The 27,040-nt window shown below is 32.9% G+C and overlaps 4 protein-coding genes and 1 long non-coding RNA gene across 6 annotated transcripts; 2 read left to right on the forward strand and 3 right to left on the reverse strand.

Moving 5' to 3' along the window:
• Window positions 1-796: 796 nt before the first annotated feature.
• On the forward strand, window positions 797-5,707 carry LOC114175976 (glycerophosphodiester phosphodiesterase GDPDL7-like). The gene is made up of 10 exons (XM_028060848.1): window positions 797-878; window positions 1,220-1,406; window positions 1,488-1,769; window positions 1,875-1,987; window positions 2,059-2,554; window positions 2,629-2,664; window positions 3,659-3,940; window positions 4,033-4,163; window positions 4,307-4,781; window positions 4,927-5,707. Exons 2-10 carry the CDS (start codon window positions 1,232-1,234, stop codon window positions 5,262-5,264), a joined length of 2,328 nt encoding a protein of 775 aa, XP_027916649.1. The 5' UTR covers window positions 797-878; window positions 1,220-1,231; the 3' UTR covers window positions 5,265-5,707.
• Window positions 5,708-5,758: 51 nt separating this feature from the next.
• Window positions 5,759-6,899, reverse strand: LOC114175977. The gene is made up of 2 exons (XR_003602949.1): window positions 6,732-6,899; window positions 5,759-5,968 (listed from the first exon to the last, which is right to left on the reverse strand). It is a non-coding gene; the product is annotated as an uncharacterized LOC114175977 (long non-coding RNA).
• A 2,512-nt stretch (window positions 6,900-9,411) lies between these two features.
• Window positions 9,412-11,470, forward strand: LOC114175748 (ABC transporter I family member 1). 2 transcript variants are annotated; one of them, XM_028060537.1, is made up of 2 exons: window positions 9,412-9,569; window positions 10,004-11,470. In XM_028060537.1, exon 2 carries the CDS (start codon window positions 10,207-10,209, stop codon window positions 10,891-10,893), a length of 687 nt encoding a protein of 228 aa, XP_027916338.1. In that variant the 5' UTR covers window positions 9,412-9,569; window positions 10,004-10,206; the 3' UTR covers window positions 10,894-11,470. The 2 variants fall into 2 exon arrangements, with proteins under 2 accessions (XP_027916338.1, XP_027916337.1); XM_028060536.1 differs by having other exon boundaries at window positions 10,063-11,470.
• Window positions 11,471-11,570: 100 nt separating this feature from the next.
• Window positions 11,571-12,821, reverse strand: LOC114175749 (transmembrane protein 230-like). The gene is made up of 2 exons (XM_028060538.1): window positions 12,471-12,821; window positions 11,571-12,387 (listed from the first exon to the last, which is right to left on the reverse strand). Exons 1-2 carry the CDS (start codon window positions 12,661-12,663, stop codon window positions 12,266-12,268), a joined length of 315 nt encoding a protein of 104 aa, XP_027916339.1. The 5' UTR covers window positions 12,664-12,821; the 3' UTR covers window positions 11,571-12,265.
• A 3,681-nt stretch (window positions 12,822-16,502) lies between these two features.
• On the reverse strand, window positions 16,503-26,112 carry LOC114177326 (FIP1[V]-like protein). Its single transcript, XM_028062617.1, has 9 exons — window positions 25,452-26,112; window positions 22,518-22,774; window positions 21,976-22,102; window positions 21,833-21,901; window positions 21,577-21,720; window positions 21,299-21,400; window positions 20,918-21,192; window positions 18,307-19,921; window positions 16,503-17,417 (listed from the first exon to the last, which is right to left on the reverse strand). The coding sequence occupies exons 1-9, from the start codon at window positions 26,007-26,009 to the stop codon at window positions 16,857-16,859; spliced, it is 3,708 nt and encodes a 1,235-aa protein (XP_027918418.1). The 5' UTR covers window positions 26,010-26,112; the 3' UTR covers window positions 16,503-16,856.
• Window positions 26,113-27,040: the final 928 nt, after the last annotated feature.

Raw genomic sequence — 27,040 nt, forward strand, 5'->3', positions numbered from 1 at the left:
CATTGGATTTAAAGCACACCAAGAATTGGAATGATAGAGACAGAAAAGACTATAGAAAAATAATGGTTTGAAAGTTTAAGCAGAAAATTGTATTATAATAATATAACAATGCCAATGAATGATAAGTTAGAAAGCTGTCTGTTGTCGTTTCTCTGAACTATATTAGAGCGGTTTGATACCATTAATAAAACACTCGAAAACTGTTATAGTACAATTTAATATTTTTTTATTAAAATGGATTATGAGATGGATTTTTTTTTTGGAAGGTTTCAAAAGTATATTTTTGGAAGGTTTCAAAAGTATATTTTTGAAACTATTATTTCCTTCCAAAAATTGTGCTATGTATGATGTTGAAAACTATTTTATCCTGTATTTAAGAAAGAAAAAAAGTGCAAACCTCTACTAAATTTACCAGGGTTATATAATTCATACTGAAAGTAAAAGTTTATAACAAAGAATTCATGTTGTAACTCAGCAACTTTTTTTTTGAAAAAAATATAATAATCATATAAGTGACAAAGATACACAAATATTCATATATGAGACTTTGAGCTGGTTTTAATTATTTTAATTAAAATAATTCATGAAATTATTTAATGAATTTGAGTTAATTAAATATTAAACGTATTAGATGTAACAGATGGAAAAGAAACAAAAACAGGAAACGATCCCAAAAATAACAATGTAAGGCTGGCCAACGATTTATGCGCGAAAATGTGTGGAAATAGATAAAAAAAATAATATTTGTGAGTCAATCTCACTCACCAATTCGTTTTCCTCTTTTCCATTACATTCCCTCGAGGATTTTTCTCAGAAAAACTCGCAGGGAATGCCTGTTTCATCCATTCAATAGATCGAGGTTCGAACATCACTTTTGGGTATGCCATCTTCAATCACCTTTCTTTGATTCTTCGTTTCTATTTTCCTTTTTCCTGTTTCAGAACATGAAACTCAAATTATGATCAACTTCTGTTTCCCAACCCTTTATGCTCTTCTGATTCACACAACACAATTTCACAATTAGGTTCAATAATATGAGAATGAAATGGGATTATTGCAGCAGCCATGTAGCATCATCCAAAAGGAAGTTATTAAGACAAATTTGAAACCATTACTGTATGAGCAGAAACGTAGGAATTTTAAACGTTTCATTGATTGATCCATCCATCGATCCATCGTTTTACTTCACACTGACTCGGTTTAGTTTGGAATGTGACAGGAAAAGAACAAAATGCTCAGAACCTTGTTTCTGATTTCCTTGTTGATTCATTCGATCGTAGCCCAAAAATCTGCACTTCCACCAAAAGCTGCTGCACCTGCACCTGTACCTGTACCTGCAACTGCAACTGCACCTGCACCTACACCTGCAACTGCACCTCAATTAACGAAATGGTCAACATTGAGTGGTGGGTATCCATAGGAGTTATTGTTTCTGTGAACAATGGCTTCCATGGTTCGTTGATGTGATTGTTTTGTTGGTGTTGCAGGTAATGAGCCTCTTGTAATTGCGCGTGGTGGTTATTCGGGACTCTTCCCTGAAGGCACTCCAGACGCCATTGCACTAGCAAGAGATATAAGCATTTTATTGTGCAATCTTCAGTTGTCCAAAGATGGCGGGGCTTTTTGTATCACAGGATCTACACTTGACAATGCAACAACTATAGAATTCTTCGATACTAAGCAAAGTACCTACAATATTAATGGGAAGGACGTGAAAGGACACTTTTCAGTGGATTACAATTCAGAACAGATTGCCATGAATATATCAGGTGAATGAGTTAATAGATTATAGGTTGAAATAGGAGCAATAAAAAAAAATATAGTGTTAGGAGGTTTTGAGGTTTGAAATTGAAGGTTTGGTCTGTTATGTGCAGTGATTCAGGCCATATTTTCACGACCCAGTGCTTACGATGGTCTTGATCCAGTTCTGAACCTTGATGCTCTGATGAGTGGGAAAAACCCTCCGAGGTTTTGGTTGAATGTTCAGGTCTGAATTCCTTAATTGTTTGTGTTAGTAGCAATTTATTATAATATTAATTGCGTGTTGTGTTGTTGCAGAATGCAGCATTCTACCATGAAAAGGGAGTAAAGGTGGTAGATATTGTTTTGGAATTACTGAATGCGTATCAAATAGAATTTGTTTCAGCTTCAGATATGGGGTTCTTGAAGAGTCTGATTGAGAAAACAAATAGGCAACCGAAGGTGGTGTTTCAACTTCTTAATGCTAAGGATGTGGAACCTTCAACCAAGAAGCCATATGAAAGTGTTATAAAGGATATTGCTACAATAAAGTCATTTGCAACAGGCATAATGGTCCCAAAAGAATACATATGGCCCCTTAAAGCAGACAAATATCTGGGAAATCCCACCACACTTGTGGCTGATGCCCATAAATCAGGACTAGAAGTCTATGCTTCTGGTTTTGCCAATGATTATTTTACTAGCTATTCTTATAACTATGATCCTACCGCTGAGTACCTTCAATTTTTCGACAACGGAGATGTTGTTGATGGTGTTGTCACCGATTTCCCATCAACAGCATCAAATGCTATAGGTGAGATGTCAAAAAATCTTCCACTTAAATTCACAATCGCCTCTTCGACTTTCTAACACATTTTTGTTTTACAGTTTGCTATGCACACAATAATACCTTGACCAAAAAAGGTATATTACTAATCTTAATACGTTATCGATCATATAATAATTAGAGATGAGAAATAATTTTTTTTTATATAAATATTGGTCAAACCTAAGTTCCATCCTAATACATATTTTTTGTTTAAATTACTATAACGCTAATAGTTGATTAGATAATCTAATTGATATATTAATATATATATATATATATATATATATATATATATATATATATATTGTTATTTAGTTTTGTAATTTTTGTTTTCTTTTAGTTGCATAATTTTATTTTAATTATGGATTTTTCCATGAAATCAATTCGTATTTTTAAGATATATCCTAATTTTTATATAATTATATTCAAATAATATATTTATTAATATTTTCTTTTTTGAAGAATTGTTCTTGTTTTATTAAAACAATTTTTACTATTTTTCTCTATTTCTCCGGTTTAACTAATTTGGTATTTAAAAATTTTTGTTGAGTTTTATAATACTCTTTATTTAACATTTGTTCTTTATATGATTTGATTTATTAGTATATCAAATCATTTCTAATATATATTTTATTATTTTTACTTCTTAATATTTTTATGTATTATTTTTTTATCATATGATTATTTTTATTTTTTATTTCATTAGTAATTCAATCACTAAATTAGTAATTAAAAAAATTCATTTATTATAATATAATAATTTACTATTGTTATTATTAATTTTTTTCACCATTCAATATTATCATTAATTTTTTTATTACCATTTAATAAATATTAAAATTCAGAAGAAGAAAATTTATGTTAAATTTTAATTAATATTATTATTATTATTTTTTGTGATTCCATTCAAGTGTATTATAATTTTTATTAATATATAAAAAAATATTTCATTAAAATTTATAGAATGAGTGAAGAACTATTTTTAAATTTCAAAAAAAAAAAAAATATATATATATATATATATATATATATATATTTGTAATCTTTTAAAAATATTTTTAAATTTACCTTATAAATTTGATTTTGTAGGACCAACTTTGGTCATAAGCAACAATGGTGCAAGTGGAGTGTATCCAGGCAGCAGTGATCTTGCATATAAGCAAGCAATAGATGACGGTGCCGACATTATAGATTGTTCAGTTCAAATGACAAGAGATGGCATTGCCATCTGCTCAAATAGCTCAGACCTAGGCCCAGATACCAACGCAATGACTAAATTTATGTCTCGATCTTCAAAGGTCAAAGAAATTCAACCCAAATCGGGAATATTCTCCTTTGACCTTTCCTGGGGCGAGATTCAGACATTAAAACGTAAATACTTATATAGAACTTCAAGGATTCAAGTTCAGATTCAACCTTTGAGATTTCAACAATGAAATTACAGTACAAATTTCTTGTTTCAGCTCATATTGTTAAAAACGGCGATTTCCAAAGAAACCCTGCAAACAAAACCAGCGGTAAAATGGTCAGCCTCCAAGAGTTTCTGGAGATAGCCAAGACAAAGGATGTTCCTGGCGTTTTGGTAAACATTCAGGTAAGCAATATCAGTAGTTTTGGATTTCTCACAAAAATTTAAACCAGTTATTAAGGTGAATGTTAAGAAGGAAATGTGTTACTGCAATCGTGTTCCTTCTATTTGAAAATTTTCTATTACTGCGAACTCCAATTGCCTCACAGAATGCGGCGTACCTTGCATCAAAAAAGGGTCTTGACATTGTAGATGCTGTTAGCAGTGCCTTGAAAAATGCCAGCTTGGTCAACCAACAAGTCCTGGTTCAATCAGACGACAGCTCCGTCCTATCGAAGTTCAAAGATAACCAGTCTTACAAAAGGGTAATGTATTTGACTGAAAAGATTGGTAGTGTACCCAGAAAAACAGCGGACGAGATAAAAAAGTATGCGGATGCAGTGAATGTTCCAAAAACTTCTGTTATCGAAGTATATGCCTCTTACTTGTATCGATTGACCAATGTTGTAAAGGAGTTGAAAGATGCAAACCTCACAGTATTCGTTCGTACTCTTAAAAATGAATACACATCACTGGCATTCGACTACTGGTCAGACCCTAATATCGAGATTGCTACTTACATCCAGACTGCTATGGTTGATGGAGTAATCACCGATTTCCCAGCCACTTCGAGTAGATTCGTCAGTAAGTCATTCCACTCTCAATGCCTTTCTTCATCTAAGCAAACAATACTGCCAGTTACTACGAGTCTAGCTTAAGCATTTCTATTATTGTCATTCATATATAAGCAAATGCTTGAACTCCATCTACCTTTTCATAACATTTGCAGGGAGTCCCTGTAGCGATATTAACAATGAATTTTCTATCTTACCGGCCAGACCTGGTGAGCTACTGAAAACTACCCCACTCCAGGACCAGCCACAAGCGCAGGCACCACTTCCTCCTCTTGAGGTTGCAAACGTTGTTGACCCACCTCTTCCTCCGGTCAACGAGGCTTCCAAACCGGCTGAATCTAGGGCTGCCGATGAAACTCCACCTGCTGCTGATGATGCTACACCTGCTGCTGCCGACGCTCCTGCAGCTTCAGATGCCAGAACAGAGCTTGCTAACTGTGGCTTCTCAGCGGCAGCCATTTTGGTGCTTGCTACGCTCTTGCATAGAAATTAATGTGATTAACCCAGCAAATGCTAGAGAACACTAACATAACCCTAACATTGGTTCTACAATTACATTCCATCTTGTATCATAGAAACAACACGAGATTGGTTCTACAATTCTTATACATGGGTTATTCTTCAGGCAACCAACCCATTTGCCAACGCTTGCATTTGGATTATTAGGAATGCAAAATCCGTGCCAAATTACCAAAATTTATAGGCGTGCAACGCAATGCACTGCGTCCGGTATTTAAAAGGCACAATCTTGAAAGACAGTGTATAGATTTATAATTATTGAAACCATTGCACGAACAGTAATTAATCTTCTTCCTTCAAATGCAGCCGTGACAACTTTAAATGAACTCCGCAATCATACAATTACACAACAATTTTAAAATTGGATTCTACTACAATCTAACTATAAATATATATATATATATATATATATATATATATATATATATATATATATATATATATATATTGTTTACATAAATGGGCAAGTAGCTTCAAACTCTTACATAAACCGTTGACTAACATTACATAGAAAATCATAACTCTACACCCTAATATAGAATATATTGTGACTAGTAATTCCGTGAAATGTACACCAAAACCGTGTCTTCTCAGAGAGCTCGAAGATAACCGAATAGCAGAACTTCACTTCTGATGTTCAAAGCATCCAACCATAAGAAGTCCTTTGTTAAGCCCATCCTGCGGTCAGGTTGCATAAAGTTTAAATACATCAGGTCACATAAGTTTAACATCACAGCATCAAGAAAATCCAGAAATTAAAATTTGTTAAGCCCATCCTCCAGTCAGGCTGCATGAAACAACTTTAAAAACATCAGGTTACATAAGTTTAAGAACATCACAGCATCAAGAAATAGAGGAATTAAAATGCAGCAAAGAAATCCATCATATGTCACAATCTATTCAAACAGTACCAAATTAAAATAAATTAGGGTTTCCAGGGTGAATACAAAGGAAAACAAAAACCATACAGAACCGATCAACGCTACGTTCGTCAGACGATGTATGGAATGAGAGAGGAAAAAAAGAACCGATGAGATCGGCAAAGGCGTTTTTCCCTTCTCTCACTCCATACACCTCTGCCAAATACTACGTTGAGAAATTGCCGCCGAGGAATGTTCGGGTGCGAATTAGAGAGGCTCAGATCTATCACAACGACAGATCGGAAGTCGAAAAACAATACCACCACCGATGGCTGCAACAGATCACAAAAGCGATAACGTTGCCTCGCCATCAGCGAGCAATGTTTGACGGCGACCGACGCATCGGGTCCACACTCCCAAACAATCTTCACAGCCTCTTTTGGTTCAGAGAAAGAGAAGAGAACTGGCATGGCCACAGATAGAAAGGATATGAAAAGAAAAAAGGAACAAGAAGCATAGCGTTGTCCATTGAGAGAGAGAGAGAGAGAGAGAGAGAGAGAGAGAAAGAGAAAGAGCAAAACCAGTTATTATTGTTATTATTATTATATAGAAAGTTTGGAGGTGCAGGAAGAAAGAAATGGCGACGAGATTAGGGTTTTGAAGAAGCATCAAAGCAGAGACATCTCATTCAGAAAGGGAGTGTGGCAGCAACAGAAACCCTAATCTGCTTGAACATATGCAGTGGCTAGTATATTTATACAGGGAACTCCAGCAAAGGTTGTTCCATATTTTCCAATTCTACCCTGCTAGTTCCATGTGGTGCAGGGTTAGGGATGAGGTATTTTAGTCATTTAATAGTCAAGATTTGGGTTTTCCTGCAAAAACTACTAATTCTATTTTGTAAGAGGAGATGAATTTATTTATCATTGTTGTTTTTATTATTTATTGTGAAATAAACTATATAAGTTATGTCTTTAACTTTTTTACCTATAAAATGATTTTTATGAAAATAAAAAAGTTATAATAATAATAATAATATTTTTATAACAATAAAAAAGATGGTAATATTTATGAGAAAAATTATCAAAATGTTACGAATAAAGATAAAACTGTAAAACAATTGTGTATATAAAAATAGTTAAAAAGTAGTATATATTAATTAATACATATTAAATAAAAATAATATTTGGTTATACATTTTGCTTTTCAGACAATTTTAATCTAGTTCTATAAAATTAAAATGTTTTTTCAGTTCCAAAATATTATAAGAATTTATTTATCAAAATTTTCAATTAGAATAAAACATTTAAACATAATGTTACCATTTTCAAAGTTAATATCGCAAGACTACAAATATTTTTAAACGGGAGAAATTAAAATACTTTTTAAAAACTTTGAAACCAAAGAGAGTTATCTTTTAACCAAGTTTTAATTATTTGGATAATTGTTTGCAAGACTTATAAAATCAAACAATTAAATTAGTTTAATTTAAATCAAGACGAGGATATATTTAACGCAGTTACAACAAGTATCGAATATGTTAATATGTTTATTTTGAAAATATTAATATAAAATACGTTATATATGTATATTGAAAATAAATTGTAATTTTTAAAAATGTGATAAACATATAATTGTTATTATGTGAATACAAATTAAAATCATGTGCTCAAGTTGTTAACATAAAAAATCATAATTTATTGTTATTATAAAAGTTTTACTACAATATAAATTAAATATTTCATCGACAATACTAGTAAAATATCCTAAAATATTGAGCATGAGGACCAAACCCATCAAAACATACATTTTAGTAAAGGTTGGGTATCCAAGTTGCTAATCCATTAGGTAAGAGCATCTCTGATGCTGCAACAAGATAATGATTGCTCCATCTCGAAAAGGAACTTGATGCGTGAAATCTAATTCGAAGGAAGGGAGTTAACATTGATCGTGATGGATGAGGATGATTTGAAGATAAAAAATGGAGCAAGAGTATGGCTAATTCATGATGAACATACAAAGGAAGAGTCAAATTGAGTAAGGGCATTGATAAGTGGTTTGAAAATCACGAATCTAGTTTGGGACAAGAGGAATCAGGTTAGGTTAAGTTTTTTTAGTTTCTGTTCATTTTACTGAAGGGGGTTTTAAAGGTACAAAAATGTAGGTTTGGAAGGGAGCCCTAGATTGAGCGAAAATAGAGAAATTTGGAGAACTAAGGTCTGTGTTCTTCTTGTACACGCGAGAGAGAAACATTTGTACAGGGGTTTTCACGTCCCGACGAGCACAAAGCAGCTGATAGGATTGAGTTTCCTCTAGTATGTTAGGCAACTTACTTGGTTTAACCACAAACACAAAGTGGTCAGGATCGAGTAAGATTTCATTCACCATTTTAACTTGTTTAACTCTTCTTTATCTTTGTACCCTTCTTATTTTGGCAATGAATATACCTGCTTCAGTTTCAATTTTGCTTTATTTAATTTATAGTTCTACTCATTTAATCTTACTTGCAATTTTATATTTTTTCGGCCATTGATTTATGATGTTTTTAAATTTTCGCTTGCTACTTTCAATGTGTATTGCTCAGTTTGTGTTGCTATGATAATGCTTGAGCTTCGTTCATGTGTGTTCATAGTCTTGATTTCTTCTTAGAATCCAATGACTCCAAAAGTGGACATAACTTACCGATATGCCTTCTTAAATGCTAAAGGATCATAGTTCAAATACTAAATCTGTTCTTACTTTCACATTTTCAACATCCGATTTTATTCAGATAAATAAAATATATTTAATATATATATATATATATATATAAAAAAAAAACAAAATAAAATTTGTAAAAAGAAAATTAAAAACTTGAAAAAAAATATTTGGTTAAATTAATTAAGATTAAAAAAATATAATAAAAAAAAGTCATTTTAACCCAATTATTTTAATCTATTTTAACAAATCGAAAAAAATAGACAAAAAGTAGTGAAGGAATCCCTTTCAAATCTATATATAATTTTTCTTTTTCAGGTGAAGAACAAATATAAAATATAATAGATATTTAATTCAATTCCATAATTTATTAGATCTAAATTGGTCTTTGGAAAAGATTTGTTAAATAGTCTTTGAAAAGTATAGTTTTTGAAACATTTTAGTTTTTTAGTAGTATTAGTTGAAATTTGTAACATTGATATTTTTCAGATACGTATTTAAAATCAATTTAAATTATTAAAAGAAAAATAGATGGACTTTATATTTGGGTTTTGAAACTAATGTGTTTTTCAAAAAGAGGCTTTTTGTTTCTTCTTTGGCCGTCTTCTATTCTCTCTGTCGTGCCTGGTTCCTCTCAGGCCGCCCCAGCAGTCGCCGGCGCCCAACGACGCCGCCACCACTGCGAAGCTGTCAAAGCCGTGAAACCAGTGGTTGCCGTCCAGGTTGGCCCTCCGTTCTCTTTTCTCACATCAAATCAGTGACTTAGTTTTTGTTTTTTGGGGTTGATTTTCAATGTCTGGCATTCCGAATCTGATCTTTAAACTCTGATTCGGTATTATTTATAACTGATTTGATTCTGAACTTTGGCAGTAGGTTGGTGTTGAAATTTTGATTCCATTTTTATTTTGTCTGGTGACCAATCTGTCATTTTTGACAATGAACTCTTGCATATTATCACAAACTCATACTGTTATTTGCATTGCACCTTGCTGCTTATAAGATTTGCCCTAGATTATAGTGCTTTCTTATATTATAATCCAATTTCATGTTAGTCCAACCCTCAAGGTTCATCTATATTTGGAAGTGAAGAAAATGCTTAAACATCAGAGGGAATTCTTATAGTATTTTTAAGTACTGTTTTTTGCATCGTGTGTAGTTAAGATTGAATTACTCTTCAGCACAGAAATTGTCCTTATCTCTCCAATTTCGAAGCAGGATTGTGCAGGAAACGCCGTGACTAATGCTAACTGTATCATCAGTATAAAAAAAAGGATCAGAAAGCATTATTATTATTATTATTATTATTATTTCGGAATTGCTGTTTGCACACATTTTTTTGTTATTCAATTGTTAAACGTGATGCACCGAAGAGCCCCATTTCCTCGTCTCCTCCTGAATAATGTGTCATGTATGAGAAATGCACAGCAAATTCTGCGTCATGTGAATGTCTCTCTTCATGATGGAGGGGCGCTTGTGCTAACAGGCGCAAATGGGTCGGGGAAGACAACTTTCCTGCGCATGTTAGCTGGGTTTTCTCGTCCTTCTGCAGGCCAGATCCTTTGGAATGGCCATGACATACAACAATCTGCAATATTCCATCAGTATAAGCTTCAACTTAACTGGCTTTCTCTCAAGGACGCCATTAATGATAAGTTCACAGTTCTTAACAATGTACAGTGGTTTGAAGTTCTTGAGAACAAGGAAGGGAAGGCTATGGCTGCGGTGGAGTTGATGGGACTTGGAAGATTAGCTAATGAAAAACCAAGGATGCTTTCTATGGGTCAGCGTAAAAGACTACAACTTGCCAGGTTGCTGGCAATTGATCGTCCCATATGGTTGCTGGATGAGCCTTCAGTTGCATTAGACGAAGAAGGAGTAAAGTTACTTGAGTATATCATTGCAGAACATAGGAAACACGGAGGAATTGTGATTGTGGCCACTCATCTACCCATTGAGATAGAAGATTCCATGGTTTTGAAACTTCCACCAAGGTTTCCCAGGAGGATGACCCATGTGGATATGCTTGATCGGGCAGATATGAGTTAAAAATGAGGTTTGGATCTATAATTTGTAGGTTTTGAAAAAGTCCAAAGCTCTTAGTATAGCTGATGTAGTTTACTTATTGGTTTTAATCAGGAGCTGAATAATGTGAACTATGTATCTTGGTATATGTGCAGCATTTGAGAATGCAATTGGATATGGTTTTCCAATAAGCAGGTTTTGCCTTGTTCATGCTTTCTTAATTCATGTAGTTAACACAGTACAGTGACGAACACAGGTTTATCTGTCCCTAACTTTTTACTACTAGGACCTCTTTCACTTGACATTTGGAATCCTGAACCCGCTCATTGAGCTTCTTCAACTTATCAACAGTATGAGGATTTTGATCCTCTAATTCTTTGGATTTACCATCCTTAATCTCCATATCTACAAAATCCTTCTCCTCAACATATAACAGAGGTTGGTTATTGGTATAAACTAAAGTAAAACTGAAAGAAAATCAGAGCAGAACAACTAATTCAGTAAAAATAAGAAGCCTAACAGTAATAAATGTACTAATTCAAATACAAAAGCAATATAAATAGATGTAATAGTCACTTGTTAGAGAAAAGAAAAAAAAAAACAAAAAGAAGGTTACAAACATGGAGAGAGCTGATAAGAGAATGGAGAGTGATCTCTTGCATCGGTTGCTTGTTGCTCTCTGTGAATGTTCTTTCCATCGTTGAGAACGTGTGATCCATATACATTTTTCTCCACCTTTATCTCTCTATGTGTTCTTGAGTATTCAGATTAAGGTTTTCAAGTTTTACAATAGAAACAAGAGCTTGTGTGTGCTTATTGAACTCTACTTTGCTTTCTATTAAAGTTCCACCTCTTTGTCCATAGTTGTCGACTTTGTGGTAGTGGAGATTTGTGGTAATGGTGATGCAAATATTCATTAACCATGCATGATCATATATAATGTAATATTTGATCTAAAAATCAACCTCTAATATCTAATATAAAAAAAATTATATTTTAAAGAAATTTATATAACATTTTACTTAATCTGATTTTGAAATTTAATTTAGAGTTTGAATAACACTTTAATCACAATTTTTTTGTAAATAAAATTAGTTCATACATATTATTCCATTTTTTAAGTATTCACAATCTCATAATGAAAAAACTGAAAGAAAACCGAAGCAAACATAGTTGGCAGTGGTTCTTCTGTCTTCACAAACAAAGAATCGTCAGATACAAACACAGCGTTAGTAAGAAGAAGCTTAAGATTAATAAATATACTAATTTAAAAACGATGGGAGTTACTTACCAACCAAAAGAAAAATAGAAAACAAAGAGACAAAAAGAAGGTACAAACATGGAAGATCTATACATATAAGGTAGTTAGTTGAGGTGATGGAGCTAAAATAACTAACTATACAGGATGTACATTTGTGAGAGAGAAGCCTTTGTATCCTTGGTAAGCGTAATATGCAATCCGCATATGGTACAAACCCAGAATCAACAAAATTAATCCCAGTATCGTAAAGAACATACCTATAAATCAATTATTCAATTAACATTAAATTAAAAAAAAAACACAATTAACTAGTTTTTCATTCCGAAAAAGGAGATGTTACCGTGAGCGGTGTCGCCGCCGACGTGATTGTAGGACATGAGAGAGCCGATGATGATGCCGACGAATCCAAAGCCGATAAGAGAAACGGCGAGAGCGATATCTTTGATCGGTTGCTTGGTGGTGTTGCTCTCCGTGAACGCAGTTTCCATCATTGTGTCCTCATCAGAAATCGAGAAGGCGTGATCCACGTACATTTTTCTCCACCTCTCTCTTTCTTTCTTTCTGTGTTCTTCGATGTTCAAATCTGGCTAAGGTTTTTCAAGATTGTTGGTAGAAATAAGAGTTTTGAATGTTTATTGAATTTTACTTTGCTTTCTGTCAGAGTCCCACCTCTCTCTACACTTGTCAACGATTTGTTAATGGTTACGCAAATGTTCATTAGTCATACGTGATCGTCTTATATAATATTTCTCATAAAATCAACCTCAAATTATAATTTAAATAAATTTGTATAATTTTTTATTTAATTCGATTTTGAAAATTAATTTAGAGTTTGAATAACACTTCTATATAAAAAAATAGAGCGGTGAACCGGTTGACTCACCAACCCGCAGAAAATGGTCACACAAATATTTTTTATTAAGTTAAACTTTATATCTAGATCATGTTAGGTTGTTTTTTTTTAACCAACACATAAATAATTTGTATTTTTGTATTTTTGTTTGTATTTGGATTGTATTAAAGTTTATTTATATTTTAATTAGAATTATAATTTAGTTTTGACTGAAAAAAATAAAAAAATTATGTTTTTTCTTGATTAATTTTTTATTTAATTCGATTTTGAAAATTAATTTAGAGTTTGAATAACACTTCTATATAAAAAAATTAGAGTGGTGAGCCGGTTGGCCCACCAATCCGCAGAGAAGGGTCCCACAATTATTTTTTATTAAGTTGAACTTTGCATCTAGATCATGTTAGGTTGTTTTTTTAACCAACACATAAATAATTTGTATTTTTTTTTATTTTTGTTTGTATTTGAATTGTATTAAAGTTTATTTATATTTTAATTAGAATTATAATTTAGTTTTGACTGAAAAAAATAAAAAAATTATGGTTTTTCTTGATTAATTTTTTATTTAATTCGATTTTGAAAATTAATTTAGAGTTTGAATAACACTTCTATATAAAAAAATTAGAGCGGTAATCTGCAGAGAAGGGTCACACAAATGTTTTTTATTAAGTTGAACATGTTAGGTTGTTTTTTTTTTAACCAACACATAAATAATTTGTATTTTTTTTATTTTTGTTTGTATTTGGATTGTATTAAAGTTTATTTATATTTTAATTAGAATTATAATTTAGTTTTGACGGAAAAAAAATAAAAAATTATGTTTTTTCTTGATTAAGTGAATCCTAGAGTCAATCCGTTTAACCCGTCAACCCGTAGTGGGCCAGGCTGGGTTCGAATTTTTTTGGCTCACAAAAAAGTGGATGAGATTGAGTTAGTTCACTAAATGATCAACCCATGATGTGTCAAGTCAAGTCACACCGAATTATCCGTTTTGACATCTCTAAAACAAAATCACGAATAAAAATAGCTTACACATATTATTGCATTTTTTTTTTCATCTTTGTTTAAAGAGAAAAAGTTTAACACTCACTCTTAGTTCTATTTAAGCTAAATACTTACTTGCATAAAAAAATTACTGCACCAATCACGTTTATATAAATATTTATATTTTATTTTTTGTTAATTTGCTTTGTATATGAATTTATTACTTGAATTTTATCTTTTTCTTTCATATTAAACATTGTTTGTCTTATATTAAGGAATATGAGATTATTGATGGTGGTTTACTTCAATATTTTAATGGTATAATGCGATTGCATCTTTAAGAATTTATTTGAGTTTTGCTTAGGTGGAGAAGAATATGGCAGTGTTAAAGGTGGTTTATTCCGATATTTAATTAAAAAATATAAATGTTTATTTTATCTTATTTTATGGATCATGTTTACAACGGGGTAAATGATACACAATTGTTTTTTTACAATATTAAAAACAGTACAATAAAAAAAGAATTTGTATTTTAAATTACGAGAAAATTATTTAATTGAAAATTAAACAATGTAAATTATTAAGTGGGTAAGATTTGTCCAAAGTTTGTATTAAAATAAGGATTGAATTTTTGAATATCTCACAAATTAGATTTAAATGATCATTTAAAAAATATATTTATTGAATGTATACAATTTTTATGGTTAAATATATTTTTAGTTTCTCAACTTTAGCGCAAAATTAAAATTTATTTCTATTTAAAATTTTGAATAAATTTTGATATTCAAATTTAAAAAATAAATAGATATGGTCCTTTTTAAATATTTTGACACATAAAAAAATTTAATGTTATTAGATTAAAATGACTATATTCATTCATTTTTCAAGTTCATGAACTAAAACGTATCAAAGTTTTATAAGAAACAAATTTCAGTCTCATGTCAAAGTTCAAAAGCTAAAAATCAATGTTAACTGAAAAACGTATTTGACATGTGAAAAAAGTTTAACACGTAATTAAGTCACAATGACTATATTCAATAATTTAAAAATTTAAAGACTAAATTATATCAAAGCTCATATAGAGATAAAGACGATCTTCAATCTCATATCAAAGTTTAATAAACAAAAATATGTTTAACTTTTTTATATTTATGTAAATAATTTTCTGTTTAATTTTTTTCATTGAAAAAGAAAAAAAGTTCTTATATAAAAATGAAATATCACACACACTCAATAGAACAAATTTAAACTATTCTATAAAAATTTAATTTAAAATATCTAAATTAAAAAATAACCGAATTAATTTTTTCAAACAAAATGGTATTTGATAATTAGTTTATAAATAAAAGAATTTCCTTAATCATTAGTGAAATTTAATTTATAGACCACATTAAAGAAAATCCAAATTATCTTTCATCAGATTCTAAATAGTGTACATCCGTGAAAAGATTGAAAAATACTATCATTTTTTTTTTTGCGAAGGTAAGATTTAATTGCATCAAAATAGCATAGCATATGAAAAATAAATGAATCTTCTACCTCTGAAATACATACAAATGGGAAAAAGCTCGCCTGAATAAAAAAAGGAATTTCGATCCTCTGTTAGATTTGTCTGTTTTTCTTCTCTTGCATCTTTAAAATGTATTAATGACTACTAATTTAAAATTTTAAAATATATTAAAAATATCTTTAAAATACTAAAATAATATATTTTAAATACTCGACAGGGAATAACATGAAAAAATTCAAAAAAAGAAACTGAACTCAGGAATTTCAAACTTATGTGTTTTGCTAGTGTTGTTGAACTTTGTGCTGTAAAGTTTTCGTAACGACCATACAAAGAATATTGGATCCTAATAATCGAAAAGAGATATATTTTAAGTGTAAAAAAGTAAGATAAAAACTTCATTAGAGATAAAACAAGGCTTGCTTGTAATAATAAACTTTGTTGTGGATGGCATTTAGCATCACCATTGCCACAAGATATGGTATTAACAGAAACCCCCTTCCTACCAGTGTTTTTCATATAAATTTATAAAAGAACATACATGTTATTTTATTAAAAAAACACTTTTTCATGAAAAACAAACACAAATAAACCAACAAAATATATTCACCCTTTTAGTCTTTCAAGCTAGGCAAGTGCAAAGTCTCGATCCTTATCCATCAGGATGAACACCTATAGCTAGCATATGTAAAATATGAAGATATAAACTTGTGGTTCTCAGATTGAAAGATGCCTTCTTTTATTACTACTGAAATTCATGAACTACATTTCATTAACATCTAGATACAGCCAAGCTCTGAGCTAAAATTATATAATCCTCTTATTGGAAAAAAACAGTAATTAATATTAACTAACAGTCTACAATAATAACAATCACATTCAACCACCAAAGAGAGGTTAGGAAGTTCTTCACCAGGATGCCCATGGTTTCTGACACTTGGAACATCTCGCTCACATGAGGAACACTGCCAGTATAAGGCTCGTGCATTACCAGCAATAATTTATGGGTGTCATATTGCAACAAGCCTCAGTCATGTTAATCCCATAATTCTCATAACCCAGATCAAGTTACGATATGGATCACATTTAGACACAGAACAACGTGCCTGTGATGTGAAAGTTCAAGTTCTACATTTTACCAGTATATACAGTGTATAATAATGTATTGGGTGCGTGGTTACAAAAATGGTCCAATTACATATAATCTCAAACACTAAAAATGTTACTTTCAACAAATAATTCAAAATCACAATGTACTAATAAACCTGAATTGGGGTTATCCGTCAAGAATTATGGTAAAGGAGTTTTGAATGTCTTAATGGGTGGAAGGGGTGACAAAACTAAACGAGAATTGTAGTCAAATAATAAGCTCCCAGATTTCTCATCTAGTTACCTATACACCTCCTCTTCCGGGGTGGTAGCTCTAGTTTGACCTCTGAATCCATTGGATTTTCAGATTTTTCGGCAGAAGGCTGAGGTTCATCCTCTAACTTCTTGACAGCTGCCTCTTTCTCACTTGGCCTTGGAACCCTGAAACGCTCACTACGCTTCTTCAACTTACCAACAGTATCAGGGTGCTGATCCTCTAATTCTTTGGCTTTAGCATCCTTGATCTCCACATCTACAAAATCCTTGCCCTCAACTGATAAATGTGGTTGGTGATTGGTATAAACTAACTTAGTAGATTCGTCAACAGGTTTCCGAGATTCAGAAGACCTATCATTGTTATCCTTCTCAAGGTCCTTGAACTTTAAGGAAGATGACGACTTGCTGCTGATACTCAAATCTCTTTCCTTAAGGTTTGTCCGGCGTTCATATTTAGAACGTCCTCGTTGAGAATCTTGCTGTTCATCATCTGAGTTGGCTTCCCAGTTCCTTTTTCTGGACAGCCGATGCCCTGGGATTTCATCCTCTGGGTGATCTTCATCGCCAGATCCTTTCATGCCCTTCATAAACGGAAATGAAAGACCGTATATAAGTTAGTTCCCAGTAATTGTTTACATCAGCTTGAGCTCAAATTCAGAAGAATGAATAAAAAGTTATTCCAGTCAATTTTTTGGTTCGAAAGAGACAGAAGGAGCAAGGAAAAATGCATTAAAATCGGTGTCTAAGGCTTACTAAGAAATATCAAACCACACTCTTGTTAAATAAGCATCAAAATTTCATTTTCCCAAGACTGATATTTCACAGCCCGAATCCTGCTGACTACATTAACCTATCCTGTCAGATACAATGACGCGCAAGGGAATTTGAAAACCTGGTTAAGGTCCAACTGCTGACCATGGCGAAAAAAGAGAAGAAAGAGAGAGATGTTGAGCTTTATGTGGAGATACTCCAGTAATAGCAAGATTTCTTCCAAAAGTTAATCACATGAATGTCATTTCCACAGGGATCAAGCTTAATACGACGATGACAGATATATCAGTCAAAGAAACAATAGCAATCTCTTGTGCAGAAACATTAAGGAGTAAATACAGCCAGTAAAGAAAAAGAAACTTGTAACTTAAAATAATAGATTGGTTCTTAACTGTATAGATACTTAAGCATGGCCCATATTATGCACTAAATTATAAAGCCTAATTGGAAAAGGACAAAATTTTGCTAAAAAAGATCATATCTTCTGCTTTCTACCTTTCTCCCTAGGCATTAAGTTGGGGAAAGAGGAACCATGTGAATGAAATTAGATACCCGATGCCAAGCCTGCTTTCTATGGTTAGGCACTAATTTACCCATTATTTTAACCATTATTATAGACCCATTCTCCTACAAGTCGCGCGTACAGATGGATAAATCCAGATAAATCTCACATTTTAAATATATAAGCATCAAGTATACCTTGAAATTGGCCTGACCACTTTGAGCTTCTGGACTTTTGTTGGACGTGCCTAAACTGCCAACAATGGGTTCTTTGCTTTTCCTAGAGCCCTCATCACGCTTTCTCTCGTGAACTCTTTGAGTATCTAAAGAATTAGAGGCACAATAACCTCGACTACTTGATTTTTCCTCCCTGGATCGCCTTTCCTCACTGTTGTATTGATTTCCACGGACAAAAGCATCATCATGCCCCTTACGATGTGGGCTTTCACCCTTAATTCGATCCGTTGTTTTCAATTGGTCACTGTGTCGCATTGCTTCTCTATGTTGGTGTTCTTTCTCCGAAACTTTATGTTCATCCTTAGCCCTAACAAGGCCAGTCAATATCTTTTCTTCAGCTCCTCGTCCCCTTCTTGCAGAATCCCTTCCTCCTCTTTCACGCTTGAATGGATTTTCTTCGCGAGACTGTTTCACCTGATGCCAGTCCTCTCTATCTCTCTTCCTATTACCCCTCTCCCTCAGTAGCCAGGCCTCATTTTTTGGTCTGGCAGCATATTGAACATCAAGGTCGATTCTACTTCTTTGATGATCATCTCTCTTCCGTGGATCCAATACTGAATTCTTTTCTGGCTTGTGACGACTGACATTTTCTCTATACCCACGCACAGCTTCTTTGGCTACATGCTCCCTCCTAAGATATTCCTCATTCTTCCTCCTCTTGTTACGGAAATCCTCCAAAGCTTCATTCTTATCTTTCAAGCTATCATCTCTTTCTTTGTGTCTTGAGACTCTTGACCCGACATCCTTGTCATAGGGAACCCTGTAGCTACCATTATCCAACTGTTTTCTTGATCGAAAGGAATCATCATTGTCGCTTCTATCATTTTCACGAACTCTACCCTTATCCCTCTTTCTTGGCTCATCATGTTTAACCCTTCTTCCATAGAGATCATCATTTCTACATTCCCAATCCATGTCAGAGCTAACCCTATCTCTTGGACTTTCAAATCCATCAATCCTTATGTGTGATTGATGTGCCGAGCTAGAGTGTCGATCCTTCTGAGAGTATGAATTCTCTCTACTTTTAATCACCATACCATTTGTCTCTGTTTTTTTGCCCCCGGCTTGCTCTCTTCTATGGAATACCTGCTCATTATCATCAGATTGCATTCTGATGCTACCCAGATGAACAGCATGTGGATCCTGAACTACTTCAAAACCATCCCATTGCTTATGATCCCTGCTGCTTTCTGATTTTGCTTTGCTGTTATCACTACTTCTTACAGATTTTGAGTCCTCCCAATCACTTCCATCCCCAAGCAAGGGTTGCTCAACTTTAGATGTTATATTCTGTCTCTCTGCTACCCCATCCTTAATGTTATCTCTGTCATCCACTGCATTTAAATCTATATATCCCTTTTCCAACCTGGAAGTTCCATCAGCTATCCCAGCTTCATCAAGCTGATTGTTTTCAATGCTGGATTCCTTCACATCCCCATCGGCAGGAAATGACAAGTGTGCACTATGTCTTCCTTCCATGCTTTCAACTGACTCTTCTTTTTTATTGTCAACAATTGTCACTTCTTGACTGCAAGTAAAACGGGGAGACTGATCACATGCACTTCCTTGTATTTTCCTGCAAATAGAAAACTGAGATGGTGTTCATGAATTGCAGATTAAAATAACTGAGCACATTAGTTGGACATGCAAAGAACAATAAAATAAGTTGTTGTCCTTAAAAATGAAAATTTTAACTAACACGCCAACACACCTCTACAATAGAAAAACCATCCCTTCCTGTAAGGACTCCAAGCATCTAAGTTGTTGGACAATCCTTTTTTTTTCATTTTAAATATAAATTTGAGAAATATATTTCTTTACCAAATTATGTTCTACATTGAGTGGTTGCATGAGCTTGAACTTAGATTCAGCATTCTTTTTCTCTAGGAGTTTGATATTTTTCATTATGTTGCATTCAATGTTTTGATAGGATATGGAATGTTAATGTGAGAAGGAATAAGAAGACGACATAGACCAATTTGGCCTGAACTAATACTGTGCTTGCGTAGTCTTTAGGCAATTCTTTACGGATCTGAATTATCACTTCTGGGTCCTATTTCTCTCGTTATGCATTTGTTTAGGCAGTTATAGCATATTGTGACAGTTAATGTGTGTATGAGCGTTGTAGGTGGTTCCATTGAGTAGTTTTACTAATTGCTGAATGGCAAAGCGTTGTTAGGGTGAAACTGTGTTGCCTATGTCTTGTACTATAATCTGGCCTAAGATTTCGTAACAAAATACGTTGATTTCTCTAATAAAAAAAAGCACAATTCAAATTTAACTGTTTAGACATGGAAAATTAATGCAAAGTAACCTATCAGCAATCAGTAATCACGCTGCCCAGTTGTCTAAATTACTTTTATTAATTACACCAAATCTTGCATGAATTAACTAGTTAATTGTGATATCTCATGCGGTCCATGTTCACAATGCATCATCATACACACAAACTTCGCATAAAAAGGATCAAAGTGGAATGAAAGTCAAGAATGGTTTAAATTTAACTGGGATTAGCTGAATTATGTATATCTATCCAATGTAAAGAACATAATAGGACTCAAAAGTTTGGTACCTAGAATCAGCGTAATCAATTGTCTTTTTCTGGGGGAAGGACAAATTTTTATCTTCTATGGGTGTGCTAGTAGGATCAGCTTTCATATTGGGCATTCTTCTTCCAGTCAGCTCTCTCTTTTGACCATTAAAATACTTGGACTCTAACCTTGGAATTTCGTATCCAGATACATGGTCATCACTAAAATCCTTTCTCTGGGGCTCATCACCCTCTTGTTGATCTTGAACATCAATTTTTGCATTGGAAACATCATCTGCTGGATCCTGTAAAACAATCTGTTCATAAAAATATGGTGAGTAACAGAGAAATTGCACATGCAGGATGCAACAATAAAAGACAAATCTAATTATGACACATTGTTAATGACAATAGCTCAAAAACCTCAATGATAGCATCAGAATCACGGATTCGAGGAGGTCGGGTGTCAATGGAAGGAAGACGATCACCAGAACCACTTTCCACCTGTATTGCTCTCCCAGTTGGCTGATTAAAAATGAAAAGCATCAAGAACTTCTAGCAAGAGAATAAATTAAAAAAGCAGAAACTTCTACGAATATTTTGTACTCCAGACACAAGCTGGCCAATACAACAGAAAAAAAAAAAACAAGTATCTGGCCATAATATAATAGAGGAATTCAACGAATGGTAGAAATACATACAATGGGTGGTCGCATAAGTCCAGAACCTTTTATTAGATCATTTTGTCCAGCCTCTGACTTTACATAATTAGCATTATTATTAGCAGGAACATCATGAATACCAGAAGCTGCAGCTAATTCAGGGGGCAAATCTGGATCATAGTCCTGGAATGAAATCAAGTAGATGATTTAATTTATTTCAAGATAAGCACTGGACCAAAATAGGTCCGGACAAATGTGATAAGGAACTGTTCCTAGCCTACACTAACATCATTACCTGCTCTGTTCGACCCCTCTCATAAACATGGATCTTGCTTTGCATCGTAGACTCCAGACGTAGTTGTTCCTAGAAAGTCAAAAAATGATTTTCTCAGTCTACACTAAATTTCTACTGGAAAAGAATATAAGCAAAAATATTACCAGTTGTTTGCAATAATCTTTCCAGGTATCGACATTCAAACCGAAGTTGAAAAATTCTGATGCATCAACACCAGGATATTTCCATGGTTTCTCCTCAAAACTATCAATATCAACATCAAATATTGTCCTGAAAAAGTAGGTGGCAGGTTAAATAAGTAAACGGTTAAGAAGATTTCCCCCACAAAAACGTCATTCCAAGAAAAATGAATAATGATGACCTCGGTTAACATATTGATCTAACAACTTGTTCATGCAATATAAAGCTCGTTTACTAACCATATCTACACTTTATACTTCAAATTGAAATTACCAAAAAACTATAAAAGTTCGTATAGATCAAAAGGAAAACAAGAAAAAAAAGAAGGATTATAGCCTCTTTCCATTTAGAAACCAAATGTTTCATATTCCAAACACTTCTCTTCCAAATGCAATGCAACTCAGATGCTTAACAAAAATAATTTCCAGTTAGCAGTTGACATCAATCTCTTCATTTGTTGTCTTAACACAGCTAGAGACAAATAAAATTGTCAATTAAATTTTACTTTTGAGAAGGAAGCACGAATTCCAAGCCACCACCAAAGCCCCGTCCTGTTGTATTGTGTCCCCGCATAGGTAATCCAGAACCTGCTTGAAAACCCTTTTGCATGGCAGCAGCACCTTTTATTCCAGCTGGTCTCCAGTCCCCTCTGCCATGACCGGCCACAGCATTCATGTTAGCTTGTGGACGAATCTGACCAAGAGGGCCTCCTGGAGTAGAACTAGTTGCTGCAGGTATGGATGCTGCACCTGGCCTGACATACTACATTACAATTAAAACAAAAGTGAAAAATGCAAATCATTAGATACTTAATTATTTTCCATTTCATAATCCATAGTTCACATCTTTATATACTTAAACGAAGGAAACAACTATACGGATCCAGAGTAAATGAAATATTTTTAACTGTCTGATGAATGGAACAAACGATAGTTTCTTCTCTTCCACAAAAGATTAGTTTTAAGATCAAGATTAATCAACCAGCAGAGAGGAAGTATAACAACCAGCCAAATTTAGAAGACATAATTACTGATAGAATCTATGGAGACACAAGTTCTTTTGGTTCAACATGCATAGAAACACAAATTATAGAAACAAACAATTGTTCACAAGGCTCCACTAGAATGTGCTAGGAGAGCCCCCAACTCACATTTGAAGCTTCATAATGCAATTTTGCTTCCAATCCGCAATGAAAATTTTTAACTTTTGCAGTGGAATAGGAATTTTATACCAAATTCTCTCACAGGCTTACTTTTTGGATAAAAATTACAGTACATAAACCACTTCGGTTGACACTCGTATAACCAAAATCAAGTTCATCTAAAACAAGTTGGTAAATGCTCACCCAAATATAATTAATAACCAATATAGTTTGAGCTCATAAGCCTTTCAGTGAATTTTTTTTGGTTCTAATGTATTTAAAGGTTTATTAGAAGAAACAAGCCACATAAATCAGGTAAAGTAATTTCATGATTGCGAATAATGTAGACTTATTGAAGTGAGACCCACATAAAATTCGTCCAAAAATACTAAATGAGGGTATAAGAGTGTGTCAAAGAATATGATTCTGAAATTCTGAAAACAGAATCCAGTTAATTACCTGTGTCTGCAGCATCTCAAACTGGATTTAATATACATGTCATGAAGGATTCTTTAAGCCAATTGATATAGAAAAAATTGCCTCATAATTTTATATAATACACAATTTTTAATAGGTGATGCAGGCAGAGCAGCATCAGCATCCCACATAATTGAAGGTACATTTTCCGTGTTCTTTTACTAATCCTTTTATGCTATGATTACTTGTGCTGAAATTATTTATAAGGATGGGGCTAGTCAAGGTCAAACTCAAGCTCATAAAAACTATAACACTGTAGTCCTACTTAAATGAATTTCTCTACAAAATCTTGTAGAAAAGAAAATGAAAAGGTAAAATGAATTGAGTTATTTTTCTATAATCCAAAATCAACTTATGCATTTCAGTTTTTAGAGAAGTTAGACAAGACAGTTTCTATTAAAAGGCACAAAATTTTACTTGAATTTTAAAATAAATTTAATTCATTTTTCCTTCTCATTTTCTTCTTTTACAAGTCTTTATATATATAAAAAAAAAAATATCCTATTCACACAAAGACAATGTCTAGAACCAAAATATTCGAGAAGCTTGATGTGCCAGGTGAAGGCTTGTGCATGATTTTTACATTTACGAATTATTAGTTAGATCTCAGACTGTGCAGTATGGCTTCCAGTTTTAGCTCATGCGTATCTGGAATTCAGTTACTCAATTTCCATATCTTTTTCAATTCATTAAACAAAACCAGACAACGTGGTTAGGACATGTACAAAAAAGGCAACTATAAACATTAGTAAGAAGAGTAGATTGCATACTCTTATTTTTGTGAAAAAAAGATAGAAAAAATCCAGCAAGACATTGAAAGTAGTCGTGAAAAGGAATTCTATGGTAAATAACATCTCAAAGAATATGATTTTCAATTGAACTTAATGATGTCGTTTGATTCATACAACCAACCAGCCTAATGGGGTAAAAATTTTGTTGTTGATGTCTTCGTCTCAATTCAAGCAACAAAATTTTTACCCAAAGTAAAAAAAAAAAAAAAAAAAACCCAAAGGAATAAAAGGAATAATTCATAATTCAGTGAAACTGTTCTGTAGTCTGCACCACCTGGTGGAGGAGCATTTGTTTGATAAGTTGATTAAAGTTAAATATGGAAACCCGTAAAAATAATTAATGTCAACATGGTTTAATATTTAGATTATCCGTTCATTTTCCTTGAATACAAAGCTCGATACACCACCGAGAAGGAACGCAAAGGAACTGGATTAACAAAATGGAGAAAACACTATCACTGAAATTTTGTAAATGAATGTGTGAATAAACTAAGTTTAGTTTATGAGAGAGACTTATTACATCCTTCCATCTTATTTTATTTTTTTCTATAAACCAGTACCATAATCATTTGCTCTTTTCATTCACATTTAACAAGAAGCAAGGTTACCAATGTATGTACAAGTTATCCAAATACCATACAGAACATCATCCATATGACAATGTCATTCTCGATATATGTTCTGTAATCTGCATGTGTCAACTAAGATCCATGCTGGTTTGGTCCTTGAATCCAAGACTCGGCCAATGTACACAAAGAAAAGGATAACAAAAAGATAACTTCAACTAAATTTGTTCCCTTGGTGTAACTGTGCAAGTCAAAGTATACAATAACATTAATAATAACATAAAAAATATTACAATTTTTTTTTGCATTGGCTTCTTTCTATTTTCACTGCCTTTTAAAGCCTTTCTTCGTTTTTTTCAACTATTCACAACAACAAAGCACAAAAGAAACACAACACCAGCTGAATTCTATCATCAAACTTTATTTACTACTATTCTTAAACGTACAATTACAACGACACTGACCTTAAACTGAGAATGAAAAGGATGATGATAACCCTGATTGCTGTACCCAATTTTCGGCGCAAGTGCTTTCACCGACTCTCCCACATCCTTCTTCTCACCATCAACCGGTTGTTGCGTCGAATTCTCGCCCCAATCGCGCTCCTTAGTGTCGCCAGCTGCCGCCGCCGCAACATCGAGGTCACCGTCATCGGCATTCGGAAGGCCACCGTCGTCCAACACAATCTGCAGGTCATCCTCGCTGTCATCGCTGTCGTCCCAATCATCACCCTCGCCGACTCTTCCGGAAGCTTCTACGGTGTCCACGGTTAGTCCCGGGATGAGAGGTTCGTCCTCGATTTCCTCATCCTCGATGTCGAATTTGACGTCACTGTCGATCAAATCAACGGGAGGTTCATCGGCGACGACGTTGGAATCAGCGATTGCGGGTTCCGCATGGCACGGTGGTTGTTGAGGTGATTGCTGGCTGTGAATGGGTTGAGCTTTAGGAGGAGAAGGAGCGAAGGACTGAGGAAGATCGGTGTATAAACCACCGAAGTCATCATCGTCTTCCATGGCCATGATGTTGGAGAAAAGTGTGTATTGAGGTTAGAAGAAGAAGGGTTTTGTTTTGTTTAGTTGCAAGGTTTGGGAGATGGCAGAGTGCCAAAGCTTAAACGTTTTGTGTCTTTTATATGTTTACATGTGAATGATTGGGAATTTAACACCAAATTTTATTTTAACGAAAAGATATTGAAAAACTCCTCTTAAGATAGATTATATTATTATAGATTGAAAAGATATTGAAAAACTCCTTTTAAGATAGATTATAATATTATCCTAAACACACATTTAAAAAACTGTTCAAGTAATTAATTGACAAAATTGTATAATTTTTAATTATTTATTTTATCACTATAAAATATACGAATTTTTATTTAGTGCATTTTGGAATAAGGAGAAATATATTTCCTCCTAAAGGCATGAGAATCTTATAATGAAGTTTGAAATGTATCTACTTTTTTTAAAATATTTTAACCTTTTATCTTTGATAGTAATTTTATCTATAAAATACATTTAAATGATATAGTATTATATATCATGGACAAATTTTTAACTCAAATGACCAGTCACATTAAATCCTTACAATTCCAATAAAGAAGTTGTTGATAATTAATGCTATTTATAGTTACATGATTGTTAAAAATTGTTTCTGGTACTTTTGTATATTTATGGAAAGATATATTTTTTATTTTTTTAATTAAAATAAAGTATTCCTGCAAATAAAAACAGATTTGTTTTATTTGATGATAAAGTTTATTTTAACCTATATGATAATATGACCATTTTATAAATTCCGAACACTTGGCACCATTAATATGTTTTCTTTAATATTAATATTGTTAACATAGTTAGTAATATTAATATGTTATTTTAATGTGTAAATCATTGTATCTCAAGTTTATTCACATAGTTCAATTACTACATTCAAAATATTGTTAAATTATTTTTATTCTCAATAAGTGTCTCAAAGGATGAAAGGGTAAAAGGAATACTTAAATCATATTCTTTTAAGTGAATTGCTAAAAGATTCTATCCCACTATTATTGAAG

Source organism: Vigna unguiculata, chromosome 3 (assembly GCF_004118075.2).
Source record: "Vigna unguiculata cultivar IT97K-499-35 chromosome 3, ASM411807v1, whole genome shotgun sequence".
NCBI classification, from domain to species: domain Eukaryota; kingdom Viridiplantae; phylum Streptophyta; class Magnoliopsida; order Fabales; family Fabaceae; genus Vigna; species Vigna unguiculata.

Coding starts and splice junctions, on each gene's coding strand:
- LOC114175748 (XM_028060537.1), top strand. CDS start 10,207: ATGCACCGAAGAGCCCCATTTCCTCGTCTCCTCCTGAATAATGTGTCA.
- LOC114177326 (XM_028062617.1), bottom strand. CDS start 26,009: ATGGCCATGGAAGACGATGATGACTTCGGTGGTTTATACACCGATCTT. Junction 21,721..21,832: donor AGAGGGGTCGAACAGAGCAG/GTAATGATGTTA, acceptor ATTTCATTCCAG/GACTATGATCCAGATTTGCC. Junction 21,401..21,576: donor GACTTATGCGACCACCCATT/GTATGTATTTCT, acceptor ATTTTTAATCAG/CCAACTGGGAGAGCAATACA.
- LOC114175976 (XM_028060848.1), top strand. CDS start 1,232: ATGCTCAGAACCTTGTTTCTGATTTCCTTGTTGATTCATTCGATCGTA. Junction 1,407..1,487: donor GAAATGGTCAACATTGAGTG/GTGGGTATCCAT, acceptor TTGGTGTTGCAG/GTAATGAGCCTCTTGTAATT. Junction 2,555..2,628: donor AACAGCATCAAATGCTATAG/GTGAGATGTCAA, acceptor TTTGTTTTACAG/TTTGCTATGCACACAATAAT.
- LOC114175749 (XM_028060538.1), bottom strand. CDS start 12,663: ATGTACGTGGATCACGCCTTCTCGATTTCTGATGAGGACACAATGATG. Junction 12,388..12,470: donor CGGCGGCGACACCGCTCACG/GTAACATCTCCT, acceptor ATTGATTTATAG/GTATGTTCTTTACGATACTG.